The sequence below is a fragment of the Cupressus sempervirens genome, chromosome 10 (assembly GCF_028749045.1).
Source record: "Cupressus sempervirens isolate cs-2001-9-10 chromosome 10, ASM2874904v1, whole genome shotgun sequence".
NCBI lineage: Eukaryota > Viridiplantae > Streptophyta > Pinopsida > Cupressales > Cupressaceae > Cupressus > Cupressus sempervirens.
Window position 1 is genome coordinate 14,146,803 of NC_143127.1, and position 22,086 is coordinate 14,168,888.

The window sequence follows — 22,086 nt, forward strand, 5'->3', positions numbered from 1 at the left end:
TTGAGGAGTGGATGTTGTCTAGACATTCCGAATAAACCACTATAAATCTTGGTGTTAAATTCTTTGCATTTCTGGTTGTTTGATTTAGTTTAGATTTTTTTTTTTGTTTTTAAATTTTTTTTTTCTTAAGCTCAACAATTGGTATCAGAGTTGGTGAAACTCAATTTTATTTTCTATAAATTGGTGAATATTTACATGCACCATGGAAGAGGTGGATAAGTGGAAAATTGAAAAAAATTATAGGCAAAGTTTTGGGCTATGGAAAGTGCAGATAGAGTGTTTTCTTATCAAGTGGGTTTTGTAACCTGCACTACTTGGTAAAGAAAAGTGAAAAGGAAATATGACAGATGATGACTAGGAGAAAATGGATTTGAAAGCAAGGTCAATGATTTTCTTATCTCTCTCAAGCAATGTGTTGTTTAATGTTTTAGGAGAGCAGACCACAAGAGAGCTGGTTGAGAAATTATCTTCATTATATGACATAACTTCAACATCAAACAAATTTTTTTATAATAAATAAATTATATAATTTGAAAATGAAATAAGGGGGTGTGATGTCAAATCATTTAAATGAGTTCAATACACTAATTACTAAACTCATTTCAATTGATATACCTTTAGATGATGAAATAAAAGGCATTTTATTATTGTGTTCAGTTCTAAACAACTGTAAAAGTGTAGTAATGGACATGAGCACTTTAGTAGCAGCCAAGAATAAGCTGGAATTTGATGAAGTTTCAGCCATGCTACTTAGTGAAGACATGCAAATGAAGCACCGAGAACCCTCTTTTAATGATGTTTTTACATTTTTGAGCATAAGAAATAGAGGTAGAAGTCATGAAAGAGGTAGATTGAATCATCATTCAAGGTCTAGAGGAAGAAATGACACTTTTTGGTTTTGTGGTAAACTAGGGCACACAAAGAAACAATATTGGAATTACAAGAAGGCTCAAAATAAAGTGAATGATGACATACATACTATAGTTGTTAAAGATGACAAAGTTTTGGTACTTGCAGTTGGTGACAAAAATGCAAGTTCATGGGTTCTTGATTTTGGTGCATCCTTTCATGCTATTCTATGCTGGAATGCATTCACAAATAACCATGAAGGTACATTTGGTAAAGCTTTTCCTAGGGAAAACAAAGAATGTGATATCGTCGGCAAAATGGATACTTTATTATCGCTAAAAAATGGTAATCAATGGCTTTTAAAATTTTTTTAGGCATGTTTCAACATAAGGCTATAATGTCAATTATGATCTTGATTCATGGAAAGTGTTAAAAGGTTAGTTAGTTTTAGCTAAAGGAAAGAAATAAGGGAGTTTATATATTTCAAAGTGCAATGGTGAAGTGGGAGAAGCCATGGTGGCTACAAATAATAATGCTGAAATTTGGCATAAGAGGCTCAATCATATGAGTAAAAAGGGTCTTGAAGTGATGCTTCGAATGGAACAACTCCTAGGTCTTAAATCACTTGATTTGGAGCTATGCAAACATTGTCTTTATGGAAAGAAAAATTGAGCCATCTTCGTAAGGACTAGTCATGAGAAGAAATCTTCTCCATTAGAGCTTGTAAATTTCTATGTTTTTGGTCCTACGGAGAAAACTTCGATCACTATTTCTAATTATTTTGTAACTTTTCTTGATGATTGTACTCATTAAGTTTTGATTTAGATGCTGAATAAGAAATCAGAGGCATTTTCAAAATTTAAAACTTCTAAGGATTTGGTTGAAAATTAGATTGGGAAGAAAATTAAATGTTTATTAGTTGCTAATGGTGGTGAGTTTTTAACTTTGGTGTTTGATAATTTTTTTCTAGATCATGACATTAGACATATAAAAATAGTCCCTTATACACCTCAAGGAAATGGTGTAGCTAAGAGGTTGAATCATACTATATTGGAAAGAGCTTAGTGTATGTTATCAAATGCTAGTTTGGGGAAGGAATCTTGGAAAAAGGTGTGCAACACTACTATTTGTTTAATTAATAGAGCTCCTTCATCTCATCTCAATTTTGATATTCCCGAGAAGTAGTGGCCTAAGAAATGGATTTCATTTAACCATCTATGAGTTTTTGGTTGTGAGGCATATGTCCACATTCCTAAGGAGCAAAGAAAAAAATTGGATTTTAAATCCAAAAGATGTGTATTTCTGGAGTATGGAGAGGATCAATTTGGTTTTCATTTGTGGGTTCCAATTGTGCACAAAGTGATCTGTAGTTGGAATATAATCTTCAATGAAAAATCATTTTATTGTGTGCAAAAATTGAATGCCACTTCTCATGATTACTTTAAATATGATTTGTTTGATAATGACACCCATTCTATTTCAAAAGGCCAAGTTCAACATGGAAAATTTGTTAGTTTTTCCCCATTATTAAACATTCTCCTCCATGCCTATAGTTACCCCACACATAGCTACAGTTCAAATTCCAAATGTTATGATTCCTATGAGTCAATCCCAATCCACCCTAAGTGGTGAACCCACCACAAAACTTCCCACTTTCTCCCAAATATCCCCTCTATGTAGTCCTCTATGTGATGCTACCATTAAGAAAGTTCATTAGATGTTACCCATCCCATTCTTCCAACATGCCTCCCCTTCCTTATTTTACCAAACACAAGAACAAGGCCACACACATGCTAAGCATACTTCAATTTCTCATGTCTCTTTTGCACTAGGGGGTGCTATTATAACCATGCCATTTCATCTATTATCATCATAGTCTACCTTGCCAACAACACCATCCCTGTTGGTTGGTTATTTAGTATAAACTCCTTAAATGAAAAATTCCCCATATCATGTGCACCATTATATGTTGGGCACTGGTGGCCCCATAGAGCAAGAGACTTTATTTGAACAACATGATCAATCTATTCACCTACACACATGCATTCATAAGAAACGTGATGTTGGTGGCTCTATAAAAATACAAACATATCAAGTATTAGAGCAGGGGATTGATAATGTCCCACACATTTCTTCAATTCAAATACTAGAGAATCAATTGGGCACTCCACACATTGATTTTTCTATTGGCAATAAAGGGAGTGTTCCACACTCAAATGTTGATGATGCACAAAAACATAAATAAAATATAGAGTCATGATAATGAACGAGATATTTAGCTATGAAGATCTACTAGATAAAGAAAATATCCTCATAAATATGATGATTATGAATTGCTATTTTCTTTGTGTTCTAATCAAGCAAAACCTTAGACATTTAAGCAAGCACGTGATGATCTTAATTCAGTGTATTGGATGGATACCATGAAAAATGAACTAGAGTCTCTACATGCCAATTAGACAAGGGATTTGGTATTGCTTCTGCTGAATCGCAAATATTTGAAAAACAAATGGGTATACTGGATAAAAGAGGAAGATGGAGGACGGACAAAATACAAAGATAGATTAGTGGTGAAGATGAGTTTCTCAAAAAAAGGGTATTGATTTTAATAAAATTTTCTCCCCAATTATTAAAGTGTGGACTATTCATTTGGTACTGGGCATTTTAGCATCTTGGGACCTTGAGCTTGAACAACTTGATGTAAAACTAACGTTCCTACATGGTGATATTGAAGAGGATTTATACATGGAGCAGCCAAAGGGATTTTTTAAACAAGGGTAGGAACATCTACATTGTAGGTTAAAGAGGAGTTTATATGTAGACTAAAGAAAGCTCTTCACCAATCGTATTTAAAGTTTGAAATTTCATGACACAACAAGGTTTTACTCATTGCAAATCAGACCCATGTGTTTACTACAAGAGGTTTCCTACTGGTGAATTTGTGATTTTTCTACTTTAAGTTGATGATATGTTGGTTGTTGGGAACAATATGTGAGTTGTTCATGAGATAAAAATGCATTTGGATCTTTATTTTGTCATGCAATATTTGAAACAAGAAAAGAGTACTCTTGGGATGGACATAATCTACAATAGACATAAAAGGGAAATTAAATCATCTAAAGAAAAATGCATTCTTAAAGTGTTGGAAAAGTTCAATATGCAAATGCCAAATCAGTTGCTACTCCATTGGTTGATAACTTTTGCTTGTCCTCTAAGATGCACCCTTCCAATCTAGAAGAAAAATGTGATATGGATGGTATTCCTTATTCTTCAACAGTTGAGAGTTTGATGTATGCAATGGTTATCATGCATCTGGATATTGCTCATGCAATGGGAGTTGTGAGTGGTTTTATGAGTAATCTGGGAAAAACTCATTGGCAAACAATCTAATGGATTCTTCGGTATCTAAGAGGTAATTCCTCTCATGTTCTATATTTTAATAGTAAGACTCCTAATATTTGTGGTTATTTTGATAATGGTACGACTAGAGATTTACTATAGGCTATGCATTTACTTTTGTTGGGATAGCTATTAGCTGCACTTCTCCTAAGCAACAAGTTGTTTCTCTTTCCTCTATTGAGGCCAAATACATTTCTCTTACTGAGGGGGCCAAAGAGATGATATAGTTACCATGATTGTTTGGAGAGTTGTGGTTTAAACAATTGAACTTCACTCTATTTTATGATAGTAGGAGTGTCATTCACTTGACAAAAAAAATCAACTTTTTGGAGTCTCACAAAGCATATAGAAACCAGATTTTACTTCATTTATCATGCTCTTGAAGATGGAAGATTATAGCTAGAAAATATTGATACTAAGGTTAAACTGGTTGATGTTTTCATAAATGTACTATCCTAAAAGAAGTTTGAATTATGTAGAGATTCTCTTGGCATTGTCATGACATAGCCATAAGAATTTCAAGTAGGGGATATCCATGTGTAGCAATGATTGGACCTCGGGTGGGAGATTGTAACATGGTTTTCTGATAGAGGAATATGCAATGGTTCTGATTCTGTAGTACAATCATTGCCAACTCTTCCTTTTCATATTCCACTAGATGTGACTAGAAAATAATATGTAAAGTCAGTTGATGATGTTTTTTATTTGTATTGTTGAATTAATCTAAATAGAGATATTGCCCTCCTTGTTCAAAGAGTGGGTGTAGTCTAGAAATTTTGGATGAACCACTATAAATCCCGGTGTCAAATTCTTTGAATTTTTAATTGTCTAATTTAGTTTAGATTTTATTTTATTTTATGTATTTTCTTAAGCTCAACATGATTTTCATGTTGAGATTGATAATTCAAAAATTAGATCCCACATGTAAAAACACATGTCCATCTCATCATCCATGTGAGCATCTAAGTATAACGTACATGGTCATTTGTGATCATAAGGAATATCCTCATTTTCCCCATCCAAAGGACAATGTGAACTCGTAAGGTAGGAAGACCCTAGGCCAGAGGAAATGGTCTATGTGATGAGGCAATATGTGTATGCACATAATTTGTGTATAGAGCATTGAATGAATTTTGGGGTTGTGATGAGACCATCAGGAACTTAATTTTGGGACTTCAATGCTATTGGATTCCTCCAAGTAGTAAAAATGAATCACCATGATCACTCTTTGTCATACTCTTACGATGAATGATCAAATCATCATAGTAAATACTTTTTTCTTAATAAGTGGCAAGGTTGGATTTAAATGTAAGATACGTTGTCATATAGTTTATATTTAAGTTTTACAATAGTAAATGCATACATTTTAAGATTATTAAATGGAACATATAATATACATTATTAAGATTAAATATAAAATAATTGTGCACAAGTTTAATATAAAATATTTAAGAATAAATATATTATTTTTAAGAAAAATGAGTTTGAGAATGTTGAAATTATTTATTAACTATGCTATGATATAGCTTATGAATTAACATAAATTTTAATATCAATTTATATAAGATAATTATTAAAACATAATTATAACTATTGAAATAAAATTTTAACATTCAACATCAAGTTTAATGAAGGAGATACATTTTAAAAACTATAAACAAGAGCTGTGAGCACAGCTAGAGTTCCTGCCATATTCAATATTTAGCAAGAGTAGTTCAAGACATGTTTAAAATGTTCTCAAGGGTGAAGGGTTTGATTCACATCAAGTTCTATCTTATTCAAAATGTGATTCACCCTAATACAATTCATGTACTATCATGAAAATTTTTACTCAAAACATTCTTTAGAATATACATGGCCACAAGTATTACCTTGCTGCAAGTATTTGAAAGAGTAAACATTATTGAATCATGTAAAAAATATTTTTTTAAACCAACATTACAAAAAATGAACCACAATTTACTACCATGTATACTATCACTAAAAATCCTATGCAACCCCACTTTAATATCTAATTCAAAAAGATTATATTTTTTTTCTTCTTGAAACTAACATTATGAAAAATAAGTTGTGATGCACTATACATCTTATCACTAAAATATATGCAACCCCACATCAACAATTAGTGAAAACATTCATAAGTTTTTCCACTAATACAATTATTTTGATAATTGTTGGGGACACCATATGAAGAGGATTAACAATCACATGCATGGGACCCTACTGTATAGCTCCAAATCGAAAGGCATAAGATATTATTAAAAAATAGCACAAGGAGAATATTTTTAACGAGTGATGTATATTTTGAAGAAACAACATAGGGAAAACATTATTAACTAATGATATTAGGATTTTTCAAACTTTGAAGCCTACCATTGAATGTGCCAGATATTGTCTTAGCTATTGTATGAGCACCTTGCAGATTCATTATAAAGAAGAAACAAAGAGAAAACAACTTGAAAATAAGTTAATTTGATATCTTTTCTTATTTATACATTCATATTTTATCCATTACTATATAGTTTTTGATAATGTTGAAAATTTAGACATGAAAGGATTCCTTATAAAAAAAAATCATAATTAACTTAAAAATTCTTAGACTTTTATATAATCATAATTAAAATTTCATACGGGTGCAGTGAATTCAAACTTGAAGAATTTCTTTTTTCTAATATTTTATTTTCATACTATCTTATTGTGATTGAAATCTTATTTTCCATTTTTTTTTCTACATTTCTTCAAACACAACATAAATTACATAGATACAGTCAATAAATTCAAAAAATAATAATTAAATGAATATTCATTGAAAGATATGAGCTTAGGGGAAAAATAAAAGGAAGCTGATATTTAAAACTTTTGTGTTTAAACATTTGTAACATGAAGACTAAAATATGCCATAAAAACTTAAGTTTTCGAAAAGCACTCTGAAATCTATAGGTCAAAATGAAGACTAGTCACAATAATGCAAACATTAGCCAAAGTCTTAAAACACCTAGATCTATAAGGCCATGCTTGATATTGTGCAATCCTTCCTCCAACAACAATAGTGTCTAGTAGTATCTAGTCAGTCCATGATGCACCTACCATCATGGTCATGAATGATTATCTATAGGCTCCACTCTCAATGTACATATGGTTGAACCTTTTTGTTTCTATTAGAATGTAGTGAAAAAATAAGGTGAGATAAAGTTGTAGCTTCAAATAAGAATACAAAATGTCATTCTTTAAAAGTAATATAATTCTAATAAACATAAAAATATTTTAATAAGACAAGAATTCACATTCATTCATGTATTCAAATGAAAATAATTGCAAAAATGGCATTAAAACTATAACTCCTTTATGTAATAATACTATATTTTTTCATTTGCTAGGAAAGAGAGTAACATCTCAATTTCATGTATAGAAAAGAATGTGTATTCACGCATGGAAGAACATAAAGCATTTTTAGTTAAAGCCTATAAAGGATATCAAAAAATCAGATATATTTAATCATTATCAATTATATAATTTTTATTACAAAGAAATATATCCATGATTGATTACTGTCTAAAATCTATTTCTTGTAGACATCAAGAAGATAAAGTAACCATCCCTTTCAAACGCAGGACTTCTATTTCCATGGTCTGACTTTGTTTTGATTCTTGCAATGATCCAATTGGTTTGGGGATAGTTTTTTGCACTTTTGTGAATATAACCTACTTGATGTTGTACAATTGTTAATCATCAAATATTTTAGTGGAGACAACCAATTTATTTAATATCAACAAACACCCAAATATAGAAATGAACATTTAATAGAGTTCAAATTGTTTACCAAATGATCCACAAATAATTGGCTTTGTCACACTTTGCATTCTAGCTATAGATTTAGTTTGATATGAATATCTCAAACAAAATACAATTTGTATCAAATTTAATTAATAATGGCCTAACTACTAGTCCTGTTTATGGAAATCAATCAAATAGAGATATTAGTCATTATAAATGTTGAAATTGATGAAACAAAAATGAACAAATCTAAAAAGAGTCATATAGTTTGGAGAGGAATTCATTCTATGTAGAATAAGGAAGGCAAAGATCTCAATATAATTAAATGCTTAAGAATGGTATAGTTACAACATAATATAGTCCAAAAAAGTTGTCATGATGCTTATACAAGTTCTAAAATGATTTAACAAATACCACCCTATGCACACAAATTTTGCATAAACATGTAGTCTTCTACAATAGATCAAAGTCATCAACAATTTTCTAATCCTCTTCTGATTGTGGAAATAGGATAAAAAAATGTCCCTTTGCCTTGCCATTATTAGAATAAAGTTGATCAAATTTTGATCCAAAGATCACAAATTTTGAGTGCAAAATCTTAATTTGTAATACATCCTACATGAAAACAAGGGGCACAAGTGCCAAAGTTGCTACCTTTGTTGTCGGGGGTTTTTTAATTGTGATCTCAATAGGAAACCAAAAGTTATAGTTAGTTTGAAATATTTTGTAATGAGGGTCTTATTGTTAATTAGATATCTTACTTTGCTCATAAACAAATACAATGTCAATTGCTTTCAAATATTTCTAAATTTAATTGTTGAAAAAATTACAATATTTGTAACTAGATAATAATACATAAAATGTGCCAATAAAAACAAAAACAAAAACAAAAATTATTCTTTCTTTTAATCGTCGTCCAAGTTTAGATTAGGTTTTCTTTTTCTATTAAAATATTTTAAAGATGAATCAAATAAATATATTAAATTAATAAAAATTACAAATGTAAAGCATCTTAAATTAACAATTATGAATGTAAAATATATTAAATAAAATAATAATTATTAATTATTCTTTTTCATATAGTATTATGTAAAACTAGTTTAATTTTCTTCTTTTCTCTTAGCAATAAGAAAAGAGAATCAAAATTTCAAATTCTAAAAAGTGAAAAAACAAATTGATTTCGAAGATTGTTCTTCCTCTAGCCAATAGGAAAGAAAAGATTTTTTAACATTATATATTTCTAAATTTTTCCATCTCAAGAAAGAATATAACAATAATAGCCTTATCACAACTTACATTCATAATATTATTTAAATCATAATTAAAACAAAACTATGTCCCCATAGAAGAAAATTTAAAGAGTTTTAAATGTTTTATATATCTACAATTTCTCCTATCATATGTAATAATATCCTCACAATATAGGGGGATAACAATATCTAGAAAATAATTATGACTAGTTTAGAACTTTACAACTATGAAACACATGCATACAATCACTTTTGGAGCTGCATGTTAGTCATTGTACATGATTGCCAGCTATAAGATGAAAAGAAAAAACTCTAAGAAAACTTCAATAATACTATGAATATGGATTGATTTTGCCTCATTGCTTGCTCCTCTATTGGGAGAAAAGAACTCTTATAAAATTTTCAAATATAACTCTAGATGTATATTCCAAGGTAAGACTTTTGTATGCATTTTATATCATTGTTCATTTCTCTGATGTTGTTTAGTTTTGCTAAGGCATGGAGTTATCAATTCTTTGCTCTGATGCTCCTTAGTGTTGGTAAATCCATAGAGTTTTCTATTGATTTATATGAATAACCAATTGTTTTAAATAAAAATTTATTTATGTCACTAGATTAGCAATAATTACTTTGTGACATCATAATGCACATCTTAGTTACATGAATAATGAAAAATGCAAAATTAATTCTATTAAGTACATAGTCATGAATTCGTGGCTCACAATACTCACAACATAACGAGCAACTAGCATGACAACTAGGGAAATGTCACATGTTATAGATACATAAAACAAACAACAAGGAAGCTTGCGAAATTTATACAGCAAATATCAACTATAAAAGCAGAGAATGTCAAATATAAACAATGACACAAAAAATCAACAATTGAACCAAAACTACCTATAGTATAGGACCAACTTCCCACTAATATTATTTCTTGTGGTACTTTTAATATCTATTGATATTGATATTTGTCACAAACATACATTCTCTGGTGTTTATAAACCCCACTAGTTTATTTATAATTGGCTACCTATTCTACAACTAGTGATTTGGTTGTTTGTAAAAAATGATAAGATTTTATAACCTTGTCTTTAGTTAATCTGGTTGTTTGCTAAAACTGATCAGCCACTTCCTAAAATTAAAATTTACTAGGATAGACATGTGCCAACATCCATCACACATGTCTATTCACTTGCTTTGAGGTACAAGTTGGCTTTCCTGTAGGGTAAGTGACATTTTGTATAAATTCCATATTCTATCCTATGGAACATTTGGTTTGGGAAAATGGGTTTTTGGGATCTTCCTTCCATTTCTTTTCAGTGATTTGTATTCATTATCACCAAAGCCCTTGTGGCATGTTTAAATCTCAAGTTGTCTTCCCATTAGCACTATTTTTGTTTTATTGGTGTCTTTGTTTTTGTGTTGCTAGGTCATTTATAGTATTTTAAAGGTAAAATTTTAGTAATTGTTTAGTCTTTTTGGGTTATTTGATTGAAATTTTCTTAGGCATTTTCAACATATTTGTTGACCATATAGATCCTTTAGCTCTGTATTCCATGTGTTCACATTATGTAAATTAAAAACTTTTGAATTTGTTCTAATATTTGTTCTGCACCTACAGAGCAGACTAGATTTAGCTCAGGCCCTAATGGCTACATCTGTGTGCCACCCAATAGTGGGCAACAAAAATAGATAAGGCAAATGAACTGATGGGGTGTGAGTGGCCCCAGTAGTGTATTGCAAAAAAAAAGCTCTCTACTAAAGTGTGCATGAGTTTTTGCCATCATTTTCATGTACTATGAAAAAATAAAACAATCTCTTTAAATCTTGAAAACAATGGAATTAACTGATTATAGGGGCCTTTCTCCAAAGGGTTGTGACACTAGTTTGGTGTAGCATGGTCAAGGCATACCTTGTGATTGTTTTCGTTGTGTTCTTTGTCGGCTACATCTTTGCTCTGCTAAATATCAAATTTTGTTTGCAAAAGAGAAAGCACACAAATCCTTGCTCCTCATTTCTACACTGCAAACTTTAATGTTGCGACCTCTGCTATTGATTCATATGTTGAATAACCTAGATTGGAACAAGAAACTTATCATTTCAACACAATGGTTGAGGGGGATTTGGAGCTTTTCAGAAATATCTAGTATAAAGTCATAGAAAGTTATGGAATGTATCTAACAAAGTTTTTTTTATTCAATAGAAAGTCATTGAAAGTTCTAGAATAGTATCTAACGAAGCATTGTAATGTGGAATTTTTTGTATTTTTAAGGGAAAATGATTTTTTTTCATTGTTCCAATGAATGAAAATTAAGAAAAATTATATTTTCTGATTGTTAAAAATAAATATAATTAATCAATTATAATGTTTTGATTTCACAACCTGTTTAATACTTTCTTGTGCTTGGTTCATTGATCAATCAACTAAAAAAAATATGTTCATAAATGAATACATAAGTATCCTGCGTGGGCAAGAACTAGAACCAATAACTTGGGTGGTTGTATTATATGTTTTTAAAAAAAATGAATAGAAAAGCCATTACAACTTTGGCATCCATACTTTTGTCCAACAATTCTACAAAAAATGGGTTTTCTTATAAACAATTATTTAATCTGTGAAGCATTGACATTTTTTAAATCTGTGAAGCTTTGATGATTCATCATGGGTTTAGAGGCTATGAAAATATATTCCTTAATAGTGGGCATTCAGGTCTCTTGGATTGATGGATGTTCTCATGGAGAAGGAATATCTAAGGGTGAAAGCCTCTTACCTCTTTCTTTTGCCTCGTATAGCTTGGGAAGTTCTATTTTGTACCCAATTGCATTCTTTCTTGACAAGTACACTTAAAATGAAGATTTCTTGTTTTATTCTATTCTGCGCCTATTCTTAATCTTTAAAGCATTGTTTGAGTTCTCTTATGCATGAAAGAGAGGTCAAAAATGAGCTTAAATCTATTAGCTCAACTGCTTCTAATGTCTTTCAGTGGGTGAGTTCACAATAAATAGATGACTGCTCTTATACATGGCACTCATTTTGAATATTGATGAGTGTAGATTCACAAGCACCAAATTCAAATGATTTAATTTTTGGTTAGTATGAGCATGTTGATGGGACCCTAACTAGGTACTGAATACTTTAAAAGAGAAGAAATACATTCCTCCAGTATGGAACACTTTGAAAATAGTTGAGATAGATACAAGATATTCTATTTTCTATTTTCTCAAAACCCTAAACCACTTTGTGGATGTTTCAAATGTATATTGACTCTAAAACTCAAACCCTCTTGCTTGTATGCTAAATTTCTCAAATTTTTCATCCATTTCTCAAATATCATCTGGTATTACTAATTTTCTAGACAAAGTCGGTATCTTGCAATAGTAGGAAAAAAATGAAATGTCAATTCACCAATTAAAGTCTAGTGATGTAGAGCATCCTGAAACTTCACAAAATCTATATATTAAAACTACATTTATTGTCTTAACCTTGACATAACACTTTAGCTTACAGTCACAATATTGATAGAATAGAGGAAAATATTAAACCAGGTCCCAAACTCAGATTACTACCGGAATACATGTTCCTATAACATTTTAGTTTGAATATCTGAAGATAATGTCGTATTCTTTCCGCAAGACTTCTATCAAATCTCAAATAACTTATATAGAGCCTCAATACCCAAGACATCGTTTATGATTGCAGAATTATGGAAACTCATTCAAATTTCAATGCATTTTCATGGGCTCAATCAAATCAGAATACTAACCATAATCAGATTTATTCATGAACCGATTCCAATATCATTCCTTCTAAGAAACCCGACCACTTAGAAATGTATGCCATATAGTGAATTCAATAGTTTGGCAATAAATAATTTTTTAATAGAGTTTATGTGTAACTGATATCGTGTCACCTGATTCTTGTAATTCATAGGTCGATAACATGCAAAGGAAATTAATAAGATACCTATAAAATAATGCAATCCTATACCATTTAAGTTTCAACCCAATTCAACAAATCAATAATACGAGATTGCAATAAATTGGTTCATAAATATAGCAAAAGGCTATGTGCAGTTCAGTTTAAACCATAACTGATTCTTGAATCAAATTGACATACACCAGGTCTGTTTTGAAACCCGGCAATGGATAAAGAATCTAATGAAACCTATTCTTTGGGAATCGATTCCAGTCACATACAAACCACAACATCAAAGAAATGTGAAATGTGATCTCAACCAATACCCACTGAATGAAAACTCAAATAGAAGCATGATTGAAATATGCGCTAGAAATTGACCAAGCAATTTTTTATTGAAAAAGTAAGAATGCTCCTTCTTTAATTTCGGTAGGGGTGCGTGAAAACTTACTTGGCTCGATATCTTCTTTAATTGCAATAATTCCACTGAATGAGATAGAGGACGAAAAGACAACATCATTGAAATAAATAGGAGGAGATGGGTGAGCTTTTTTGTACAATGCAGATGAGTATTGCTTGCAATAGGTGTAATGTGAGAATGTAGGAGACGTTTTTTTTTGTTGGGCTAAAATCTTATAGCAAGCATAACACCATGAAAAGTCATCATCTGCCACATGTCCCATGTCCATGACATGTGGTTCAGCATTGACAAGTTAGGTGTTTTGTTTATAATAGTTATGTACAACTTACATATTTTTTACTAAATTTTTGAATAGAAAAGAAAAAGACTATAGGCAATCTTTGTTCAATCAGAAAAAACAAAAATTAAAGTAAAAATCAGTTTAATGAATTAATTATAGTTAGACTATAGGTTATAAACACTAGCATGGTTTTCAAGAAGACAATTAATTGCAATAGGTGACTTGAAAACTTTAGCCTCCTGCCTTAATGACAGGGACTAATAAACCATTTACTTTGATATATATATATATATTTCAAATTAAGTACATTTTTCTTTTAATCACATCTAACTTGCATAGGTGGTATACATGAGCGTGGATACTAAAAAAAATGTACAAAGAAGAACGTTTAAGAAAAAAAAGTTGTGATGGAAATAAGAATATTTAGATATTTGTACATGTACTTAAATTCTAATAATAGAAAATCCAATCCTTCAATTTGAAAGTCAAGAATCATTGCTTCAGAACTTATGAAAATTTGAAACTTTATCTATATCAATTCCATCTAAACTCTATGTCAACAATGCAATTTTCATGGCTTATTTGCTAGTTATTTTGTGATTGCATTTAATATTTGTGATTAGGGCGACGAGGCCTAAGTTTGAACTTGTTGAATGTCAAATCTAATTTTTAACACAATTGTGAAAGTGGCGAGAAGAAGCATACTTGATTTTGCACTCTCTTACCCGGCTTCGAGGCAATGTGAAAGCGAGGACAAAATCTAAATAAGATAAGAGTAGGTGTGTCTATGACGATGATAAAGTAGATGTAAATCCAAGCACGACGCTTACCACTCTTTTCTTTAGCCTGAAAACGATACTCTTGATAATTGGCTCTAAAATTATTGTAATCAATACTGCTCGATTCCAAGGGGAGTACACCGATCCACTGCAGCCCATCATGCATCTTCTCATCAAATTGTATACACCTTCTCATAAAATATCCCTGATATCTTGTTATGCATGAAATTATAATTAGGAATCGAAGCCTTTGGGCATCTTAGAACGGCAGCAGAGAGGAGATGGAGATGGATGACAGGAAAAGAGTGTGTGTAACTGGAGCGGGAGGATTCATCGGATCATGCCTTGTCAAAAATCTGCTGCAAAGGGGTTTTGTTGTCCACGCCACCTTGAGAGATCCTGGTAAGTCCCAACTGCCCAAGTCTTCCTTCATCAACTGCATATTTTCTTCATTTATACTCTCTACTTATGTGTTTCTAATCTCCCGTAGAAAACCCAGCTAAAAACAGTCATCTGCTATCCCTTCCGGGAGCCAAAGAAAGGCTGCATCTGTTCAAGGCCGATCTTTTGCAACATGAAAGCTTCGATTCCGCTATTAAAGGCTGCGATTTCGTCATGAATTTGGCCACTGTTCTCGATTTCCAGTTAATCCGGATTCATCCACTCTTGTAGATCCTGTCTTCATATTTAAAGAAAAAGATTGAGATTTGAGATTTGAGAGAGGAGTATCAGGCCGATATTGTGCAGCCTACTGTGGATGGAACGCTGGACATTATGAGAGCTTGCAAGAAATCAAAAACTGTGAAGAGAGTAATCCACACGTCTGCCATTGTCGCAGCTTATCCTGTTCATGAAGACGGGCATCTAAAGGAGGTCCTCGATGAATCCTGCTGGACTCCTCTTAATTACATCAAGGGAAAAGACGGCTTTGCTGGAGTAAGTGTTGAAGTTTTTCCTCGATTGTTATATTCAGATGTATAATTAATTGGTCCATCCTTGATTAGTAGATTGTATATTCAGATTTATGCAGAATCAAAGACTTTGGCGGAGGAAGCAGCTCTGAGATACGGAGAAGACGAGGAGATGGAAGTGGTAACAGTGTTGATAGGAATGGTGGGAGGTCATTCTCTAACACCCATTATTGCCCGGAGCGTTCCATACATGTTTGCACCACTCACAGGTAAATAATATTGTATCACATGCCCACTTCAGCGCCTTGTCAATTTTCAATTAAGGTTTCTTCTCTTCGTATATAATTGGCATGTGAATTGGAACCAGGAAACAGAGAACTTTATCAAGTCACAGTTTCAAGAACAAAGTTGATAGGATCGGTGCCATTGGTCCACGTGGAAGATGTGTCCAGTGCCCATATTCATCTGATGGAACACCCATCTGCAGCAGGTCGATATGTGTGTTGTTCGGATCCTGTGACTGTTTCTGACATGCTTAATTTCCTCCGCAAACGATATCCAGAATTCCCCTTGGCTATTGGGTAAGAAATTTAATGTTCAGACAAGCTATATTTATTTCTTTCGAAATCAGGGGAATTGCTCAATAGGTGACTCATTTCCTTTGTTATGTGAAAAAGGAATGAAGAGGAAGAAGATGAGGAGAAGAAAGTAGTTGTACCAATTTCATCCAAGAAATTGATTGATCTGGGATTCTCGTACAAGTATCATATGGAGGAAATCGTTAATGACAGCTTCGAATGTGCAAAACAAATGAAATTCTTGTGACGGATGTAGCCTACTAGGCTGTATATTGACAACATTCTGTACTGCATTTATATAGAGCATTCTAATTCCATCATTTTAATGGGTTCTTCTTCTTCTGACTGAACTTCCTAATATAATACTGTGAACTTGCATCTTCTAAACTACTTAGATTTGCACAATTTTGAATGAAAAATGGTCAGCGATGTCTGAGGATGTGAAATTTAGAACTTAATGTTCATAAACATGATAGATTAGAAGGTTTTTAATGCTTAAGAGGATTACAAATATATCATATTTGCTCCCTGGGTTATACAGTAATGTGAATCTACAACTTTAAAATAAGTAAATAGTAATATTGTGAATCTGCATCCATAAAATCGGTGAAATTTGTGCAGTTTCGAATGCCCAAAGTGTTTGGGGATTTCTGGAGCTGTGGAATTTAAAGCACAATGTTAAAAATCATGATAGACTAGAAGTTGTTTAATTTCTACCAGGATTAAAATATACACTACACTTGTTCCTTAGCTTATATACCACTTGGGAAACTATATCTTTTAAAATCACTAAAATATGTAAGTGATACTGTGAATCTGTATTCGTATTACAGTGAATCTGCATCTTTAAAATCAGTGAAATTTGTAGAGTATTATAGTGAATATGCATCTTCCTCCTCTGACTCTGCTATCCTCAAAGGTTGATTAAAACCCATTAGGTCATAGATTGCTCTCAATTCTATTGGAATACTACCATCCTTAGGTCCCTCTTGAATCTTCATCTCTGTATTAACATATAGGGCTACTCCTTCGTCAGTTTTTCTCATATTCATTTTTCTCCAAGCACTCTATGAATTAAGTGTTTCTTCCTTCTATATATCATATTTATTCATGTGTTTTACATATTTATTCAATAAAATCTTTTTTTCTAGATACTTTTCATGTTGTATAAGTTTTTCATGCATTGAACCCTTGGGTATGCTTAGGTCTACTCTTTAATTAGAAAACAATCTTTTAATCTGCATAAATAGAAGTATTCATCAGTTAGTGAACAAATTGTCCTTCGTGAAAGTGCGTGCAAATATGATCCTGAATGCCCGAGTAGGAGGATTAATCGGCACCAACAGTTGGACAAGTTATCATTGGATTGATAACCCTCTTTTGAATTTTTATCGGGTACAACTCCCTGTGCAAGATATACAATGAATTAATTGTGGATGCTTTTGACCAAAAAGCACAAAAGGATTTCAAACATCTACTTGTAAACACAAAGTAGATGCAAGAAAACTAAACAACTACAAGAAATTAAATGGTAAATGACACAAAGTCCATTCACCACGACATGCTACAAAAGATGAAATCAAGAAATGTGTTTTCCATCTTCTTGAGAAAGTGCAGAAACAAAGCTATGAACATGTCTTGCAATCTGAATGTATACAGGAAACAACGATAGTAAAAGCACATTTAGAGAAAACTAAAGTGACACAAAGTTCACAATTAGTGGAAAGAGGATCGCTCAAACTCAAAGTTTTGATATACAATCAACTTTCAAGTCTCCCTTCCCTAAAGCATAAAAGATACAAAGACCTTATTACACATTTGCAATTACAACCACCATAAAATTCTCCTATTGCTAACGCACAGTTCAGAACAGGAAAATGAAAACTTGCTCTGCCTCCTGCAGCCTCACAAGAAAATGAAATAATTTTGGAAAACCTCCTCCCCTATTGGAGCACATAGTCTACAGTCCGGAAGCAGAAGAATGGAACCCCTTGGTAATGAGAGAATCTTCCATAAATAATCTTCTATTTCGATTTTCCAACAGTTTTAAATAACTGATTCTTTGAAAGAAAACCCATCTTTTTATCTTCTGGAACATCCGATCAACTCCCTTCTCCTCATGTATTTATATCTGTCTCTCAATAACTTCCTCTTTCCTCAGATTAACTTTCTTCATCATACTCTTAATAATTATAATGTTGTTCACATTATAATCACAACTTTATTATAGGAAAATGTATTGTTAAAATTTAATAGTGGGCCACGATGCTAAAATTAATCCTTTCTGGATAAATCTAAACCCGCTTATATACCATGTAATTTGCAATTTCCATATACGAAAACAAATTCTTTAGGTGTCTCGCACTTTCACCCCAAACTGGGAAAAAAAGGCTTATCGCCACATAACAAGAGTCTCCCCATTCTCCATGTGAACAGCAGATCCAGGGTTGCAAGAAGTTTGTCCTACGTGCTCATTACATTTAGCTACAGACATATGATGGTTGTGGCAAAAATAGAGCACTCCTAGGCGTCTAGTATCACTGAGAACAAGCTCTCCACCTTTCAAATGTGGATGTGATCTCAAAAAGGTAGGTATGCACGAGAGATCATTATTTATATTTTATGAGCATGCCATTTGTACCAAAACAAAACACACGTGGTCTAGCTTTCATCACTGAAAGAGATTGTTCAACTTCAACATATCGTGTTCCTGTCCATGTCTTTGGCAAACGTGTACTTTGAATGTTGTTTATTTGTTGTTGTCGAAGGTTTGCTGCCTCTGCTAGCCACTGTGAAATAGATGTCTCAGTCTCAGTATCATGAACAGTTGAACGAAAGCCCTGCTTAAAAATGTCAGACACATGTGAACAGACATTGCCAAAATCAAAATTGTCGTGAAATGTTGCCACTCGATTATAACCAGCGGGCAGCAATTCTCTTGATGTACCAATATGAGACATTTCTAGCCCATTTCCAAATCTTCCATTTCCATTGATTTGACTGACAGAGGAAACATCTGAGGCAGTCAATGAAGGTCAAGATCCATTCTCTAAGGCATTGATCTGATAGAATGGTGAATTGCCAAGTTCAGGCCTTCCAATTTTACTACTGCAACCTGAATACCTACAGTTAGCTGAGTTTGATGCCACGGGTTCTTGTCGAACTCTATCACCTATCACGTAGGAATTCCCCTTGATCAGATCTAATTGATATTAACCACATTCACACATGACTGGGGCACGTTCCAACTATCAGTAGCCAGTATACTTGATGACGAGGCATCGTGGCTATATTTTGCTTAAGACACAAAGTTTATTATGCTTGGGTGGATGCTGGTTTTCTTGCAACATAACTCCCTTCATTGTGTTGGGTGATTTTCTTGATACAGCCGTAGTGCGATCTTCATGGTACATAATCAGTCATCTTAACGTCGCTCCAAGCATGTTGATGCACATGCTCACTTTGTTCGTCATGCAGTCGAAGAGGGCAAGCTGAATGTTGTCAAGATTGACACCAAAATCAATCCGGCTGATATATTCATGAAGGTTGTTGCCAAAGAGAAGTTCGAATGTGCTAGAACTTCTCTTGGGCTTGTGAAGAAAAGATAGATCATTCTTTGAGCAGGGTATTGGGTGATCAGTTGCAGCATTGGTTGTCCTTCAAGTGGGAGTTTGTTGATATTGTGAAGGCCAACAGTCATCTTTGTTCCCTCCAATAATCGAGTCTCTTGATTTCCAAAGACTCTTCATTTGTAATATTATTGGAGCCCATTTATATACTGCTCCTGCTCATTTTGTAAACAACTTTTTCTTATTAATTCAATACTCTGCAGTCTGGACGTAGCCACTAATTGTGGTGAACCAGGATAAATCCGGTGTTGTGTATTTCTTCTTAGTGCGACATTTAATTTCTTTGTTTAAATCCTTTCACATTGTTTATCTTTCACACCGTCTGAAGATCTTGGTTGACCGCGGCATGCAACATGTAAAGATACTTGAATTTTCATCGATTCTGTATCGGGCTTATATATGATTCAATCATTACTATCACCGCCTTCGATCTTCATTATCTTGATATCGTAATAAGCCACAGTCACTAACCCATCATCTTTAACAAAAAGCCGCTACATAGGTTCCGAGCATATCGCTCATATCTGACAATGATAAAACTGATCTCTCTCAGTGTGTATTTTCAATGTACGAGTCCTTTGATTCATCTTTACTGATCCGGGAGCCCCGCGTTCCTCATTTTATGATGGAAGTGTAGTCACTAACAAACTTCAAGTTATATGCTGGTGGAATATCTGCATCATCTGGTGCATGGAGGGAGTTTCGAAGAACATGTATACTAGCACTTGATCATCCCCGAGCATCAATACTATTGATGACTGTATTAAGGTGCGTTTACTAGCAATGACATCAATCGGCTATCACCCGAACTAGATCATTATGACATTGCCCAATGCCTTGCGGGTTTGCCCTTTTTTATTTAACCTCCTTCTTAACAAAGGATGGGATTTGAGCATATGGTGTTCATCACCAACTTGGCATACGTAACACAATCCTTGGCCTCAGCTGATCTTCATGGGAGTGTGAGTCGACCAAACTAGGGCATTAATACACTCGCTTTCCTCGGGTTGCGATCACAATTCCGACATATGCAGATGTCCACTTATTACCTTTAACACACTTTATCAAACAGTTTACAAGATTCTTTGACTTAAAATGCTTCCCATTGTTCATTCTCAGTCTATCTGTGTCTCACGGGCTACTTGAATATATTGCAGTAGTGAATAAATAATACCATCATTGGAGGTCACAATTGGCTTAGAATTGGGAGATTGCAAATTTTGCATGGAGGCTTGATACTTTTATATGTAAACCATTGGTATCCCAATTTTATATATTTTAAAGATCCATGCTCTTGAAATCCTCCTATAATACCATTGAATTGTTCTTGCTGCTCTTAAACCATTTGAAACTACATTACGGGAATATCCGAACTAGTTGAACCTGTCAATTCTGCACTTCAGATTTTGCACCTCAAGCTTCTGCCCTCTGACACTTTTAAACCAATCTATGTCAAGTCACAAGAAGTATGTAAGTTTCTGATATTTTCTTCTACATTTTAAATTTTGGAATTATCAAACCTTTATTTTCAAACTGATTCATATCTTCGAGCTTCCAGCTTCGAATTCTAGCTTGAACATTGAGCATTTGAATCATTACACTTTGAAACCTTAGGGTCATTCCAAATTTTGCTTGTGTTGAACTTGCAGTATGAGTCATTTGAACCACTGAACCTTTGAATGAACCTCTCAGAATAGATCATTAAACCTGCATGAGCAAATGAATTGTTTTGAACTACTTCGAACTTTAGTTCGAAGTGGTTCAAAAACTTTGCACTTGAAGTTTTAGAATCTAGGTCCATATGTGTATCAACAGGGGCTCTAACTGCGGGCCTATTTTTGATGCAAAAATAGAGAACTCTAGCAATCTCTAGAAAAGACAAGTGCCTTATCCATTGGGCAGATAGAGTCAGCAAGAAAAGAAGACTGAGAGCTGCTTGTAGAAAGGGTGGAGGGGAGCAAGGCAAAGCCAACAAACCAAACACACCTAAACTACCAGCAAGCACGAAGCTTGCACATTATTTCAAACTACCACTATGCACACCAAAAAGACATATTTACAAAGTATATACAAAGGTAGGAAAAGATCCTACCACGAATCCAGAAGAAAGACAAAGGATCACGTGAAACCATTTACCAGTTGGGAGAAATAGTAACCATTCCGAATCAACAAATCGTACCTCAATTGAACAACTCCAAACCATTCCTTGCTAATGACTCTTTCAATGCCAAGCTTCAAATTGGCAGTGTACATGCATATGCTGATCCAATTCTCCTTTCCGAAAAACCATAACTCAT

The 22,086-nt window shown here is 33.1% G+C and overlaps 1 protein-coding gene across 2 annotated transcripts; it reads left to right on the forward strand.

Annotated features, from left to right (window-relative positions):
* The first annotated feature begins 14,684 nt into the window (after positions 1–14,684).
* On the forward strand, positions 14,685–16,480 carry LOC149532325 (putative anthocyanidin reductase). Of its 2 annotated transcripts, none has more exons than XR_016356854.1 (6): positions 14,685–15,073; positions 15,162–15,313; positions 15,401–15,607; positions 15,679–15,851; positions 15,950–16,163; positions 16,260–16,480. XR_016356854.1 is itself a non-coding variant. In XM_089803980.1 (6 exons), the coding sequence occupies exons 1-6, from the start codon at positions 14,953–14,955 to the stop codon at positions 16,405–16,407; spliced, it is 1,002 nt and encodes a 333-aa protein (XP_089660106.1). In that variant the 5' UTR covers positions 14,688–14,952; the 3' UTR covers positions 16,408–16,480. The 2 variants fall into 2 exon arrangements, 1 of the variants encoding a protein (XP_089660106.1); XM_089803980.1 differs by having other exon boundaries at positions 14,688–15,073; positions 15,692–15,851.
* Positions 16,481–22,086: the final 5,606 nt, after the last annotated feature.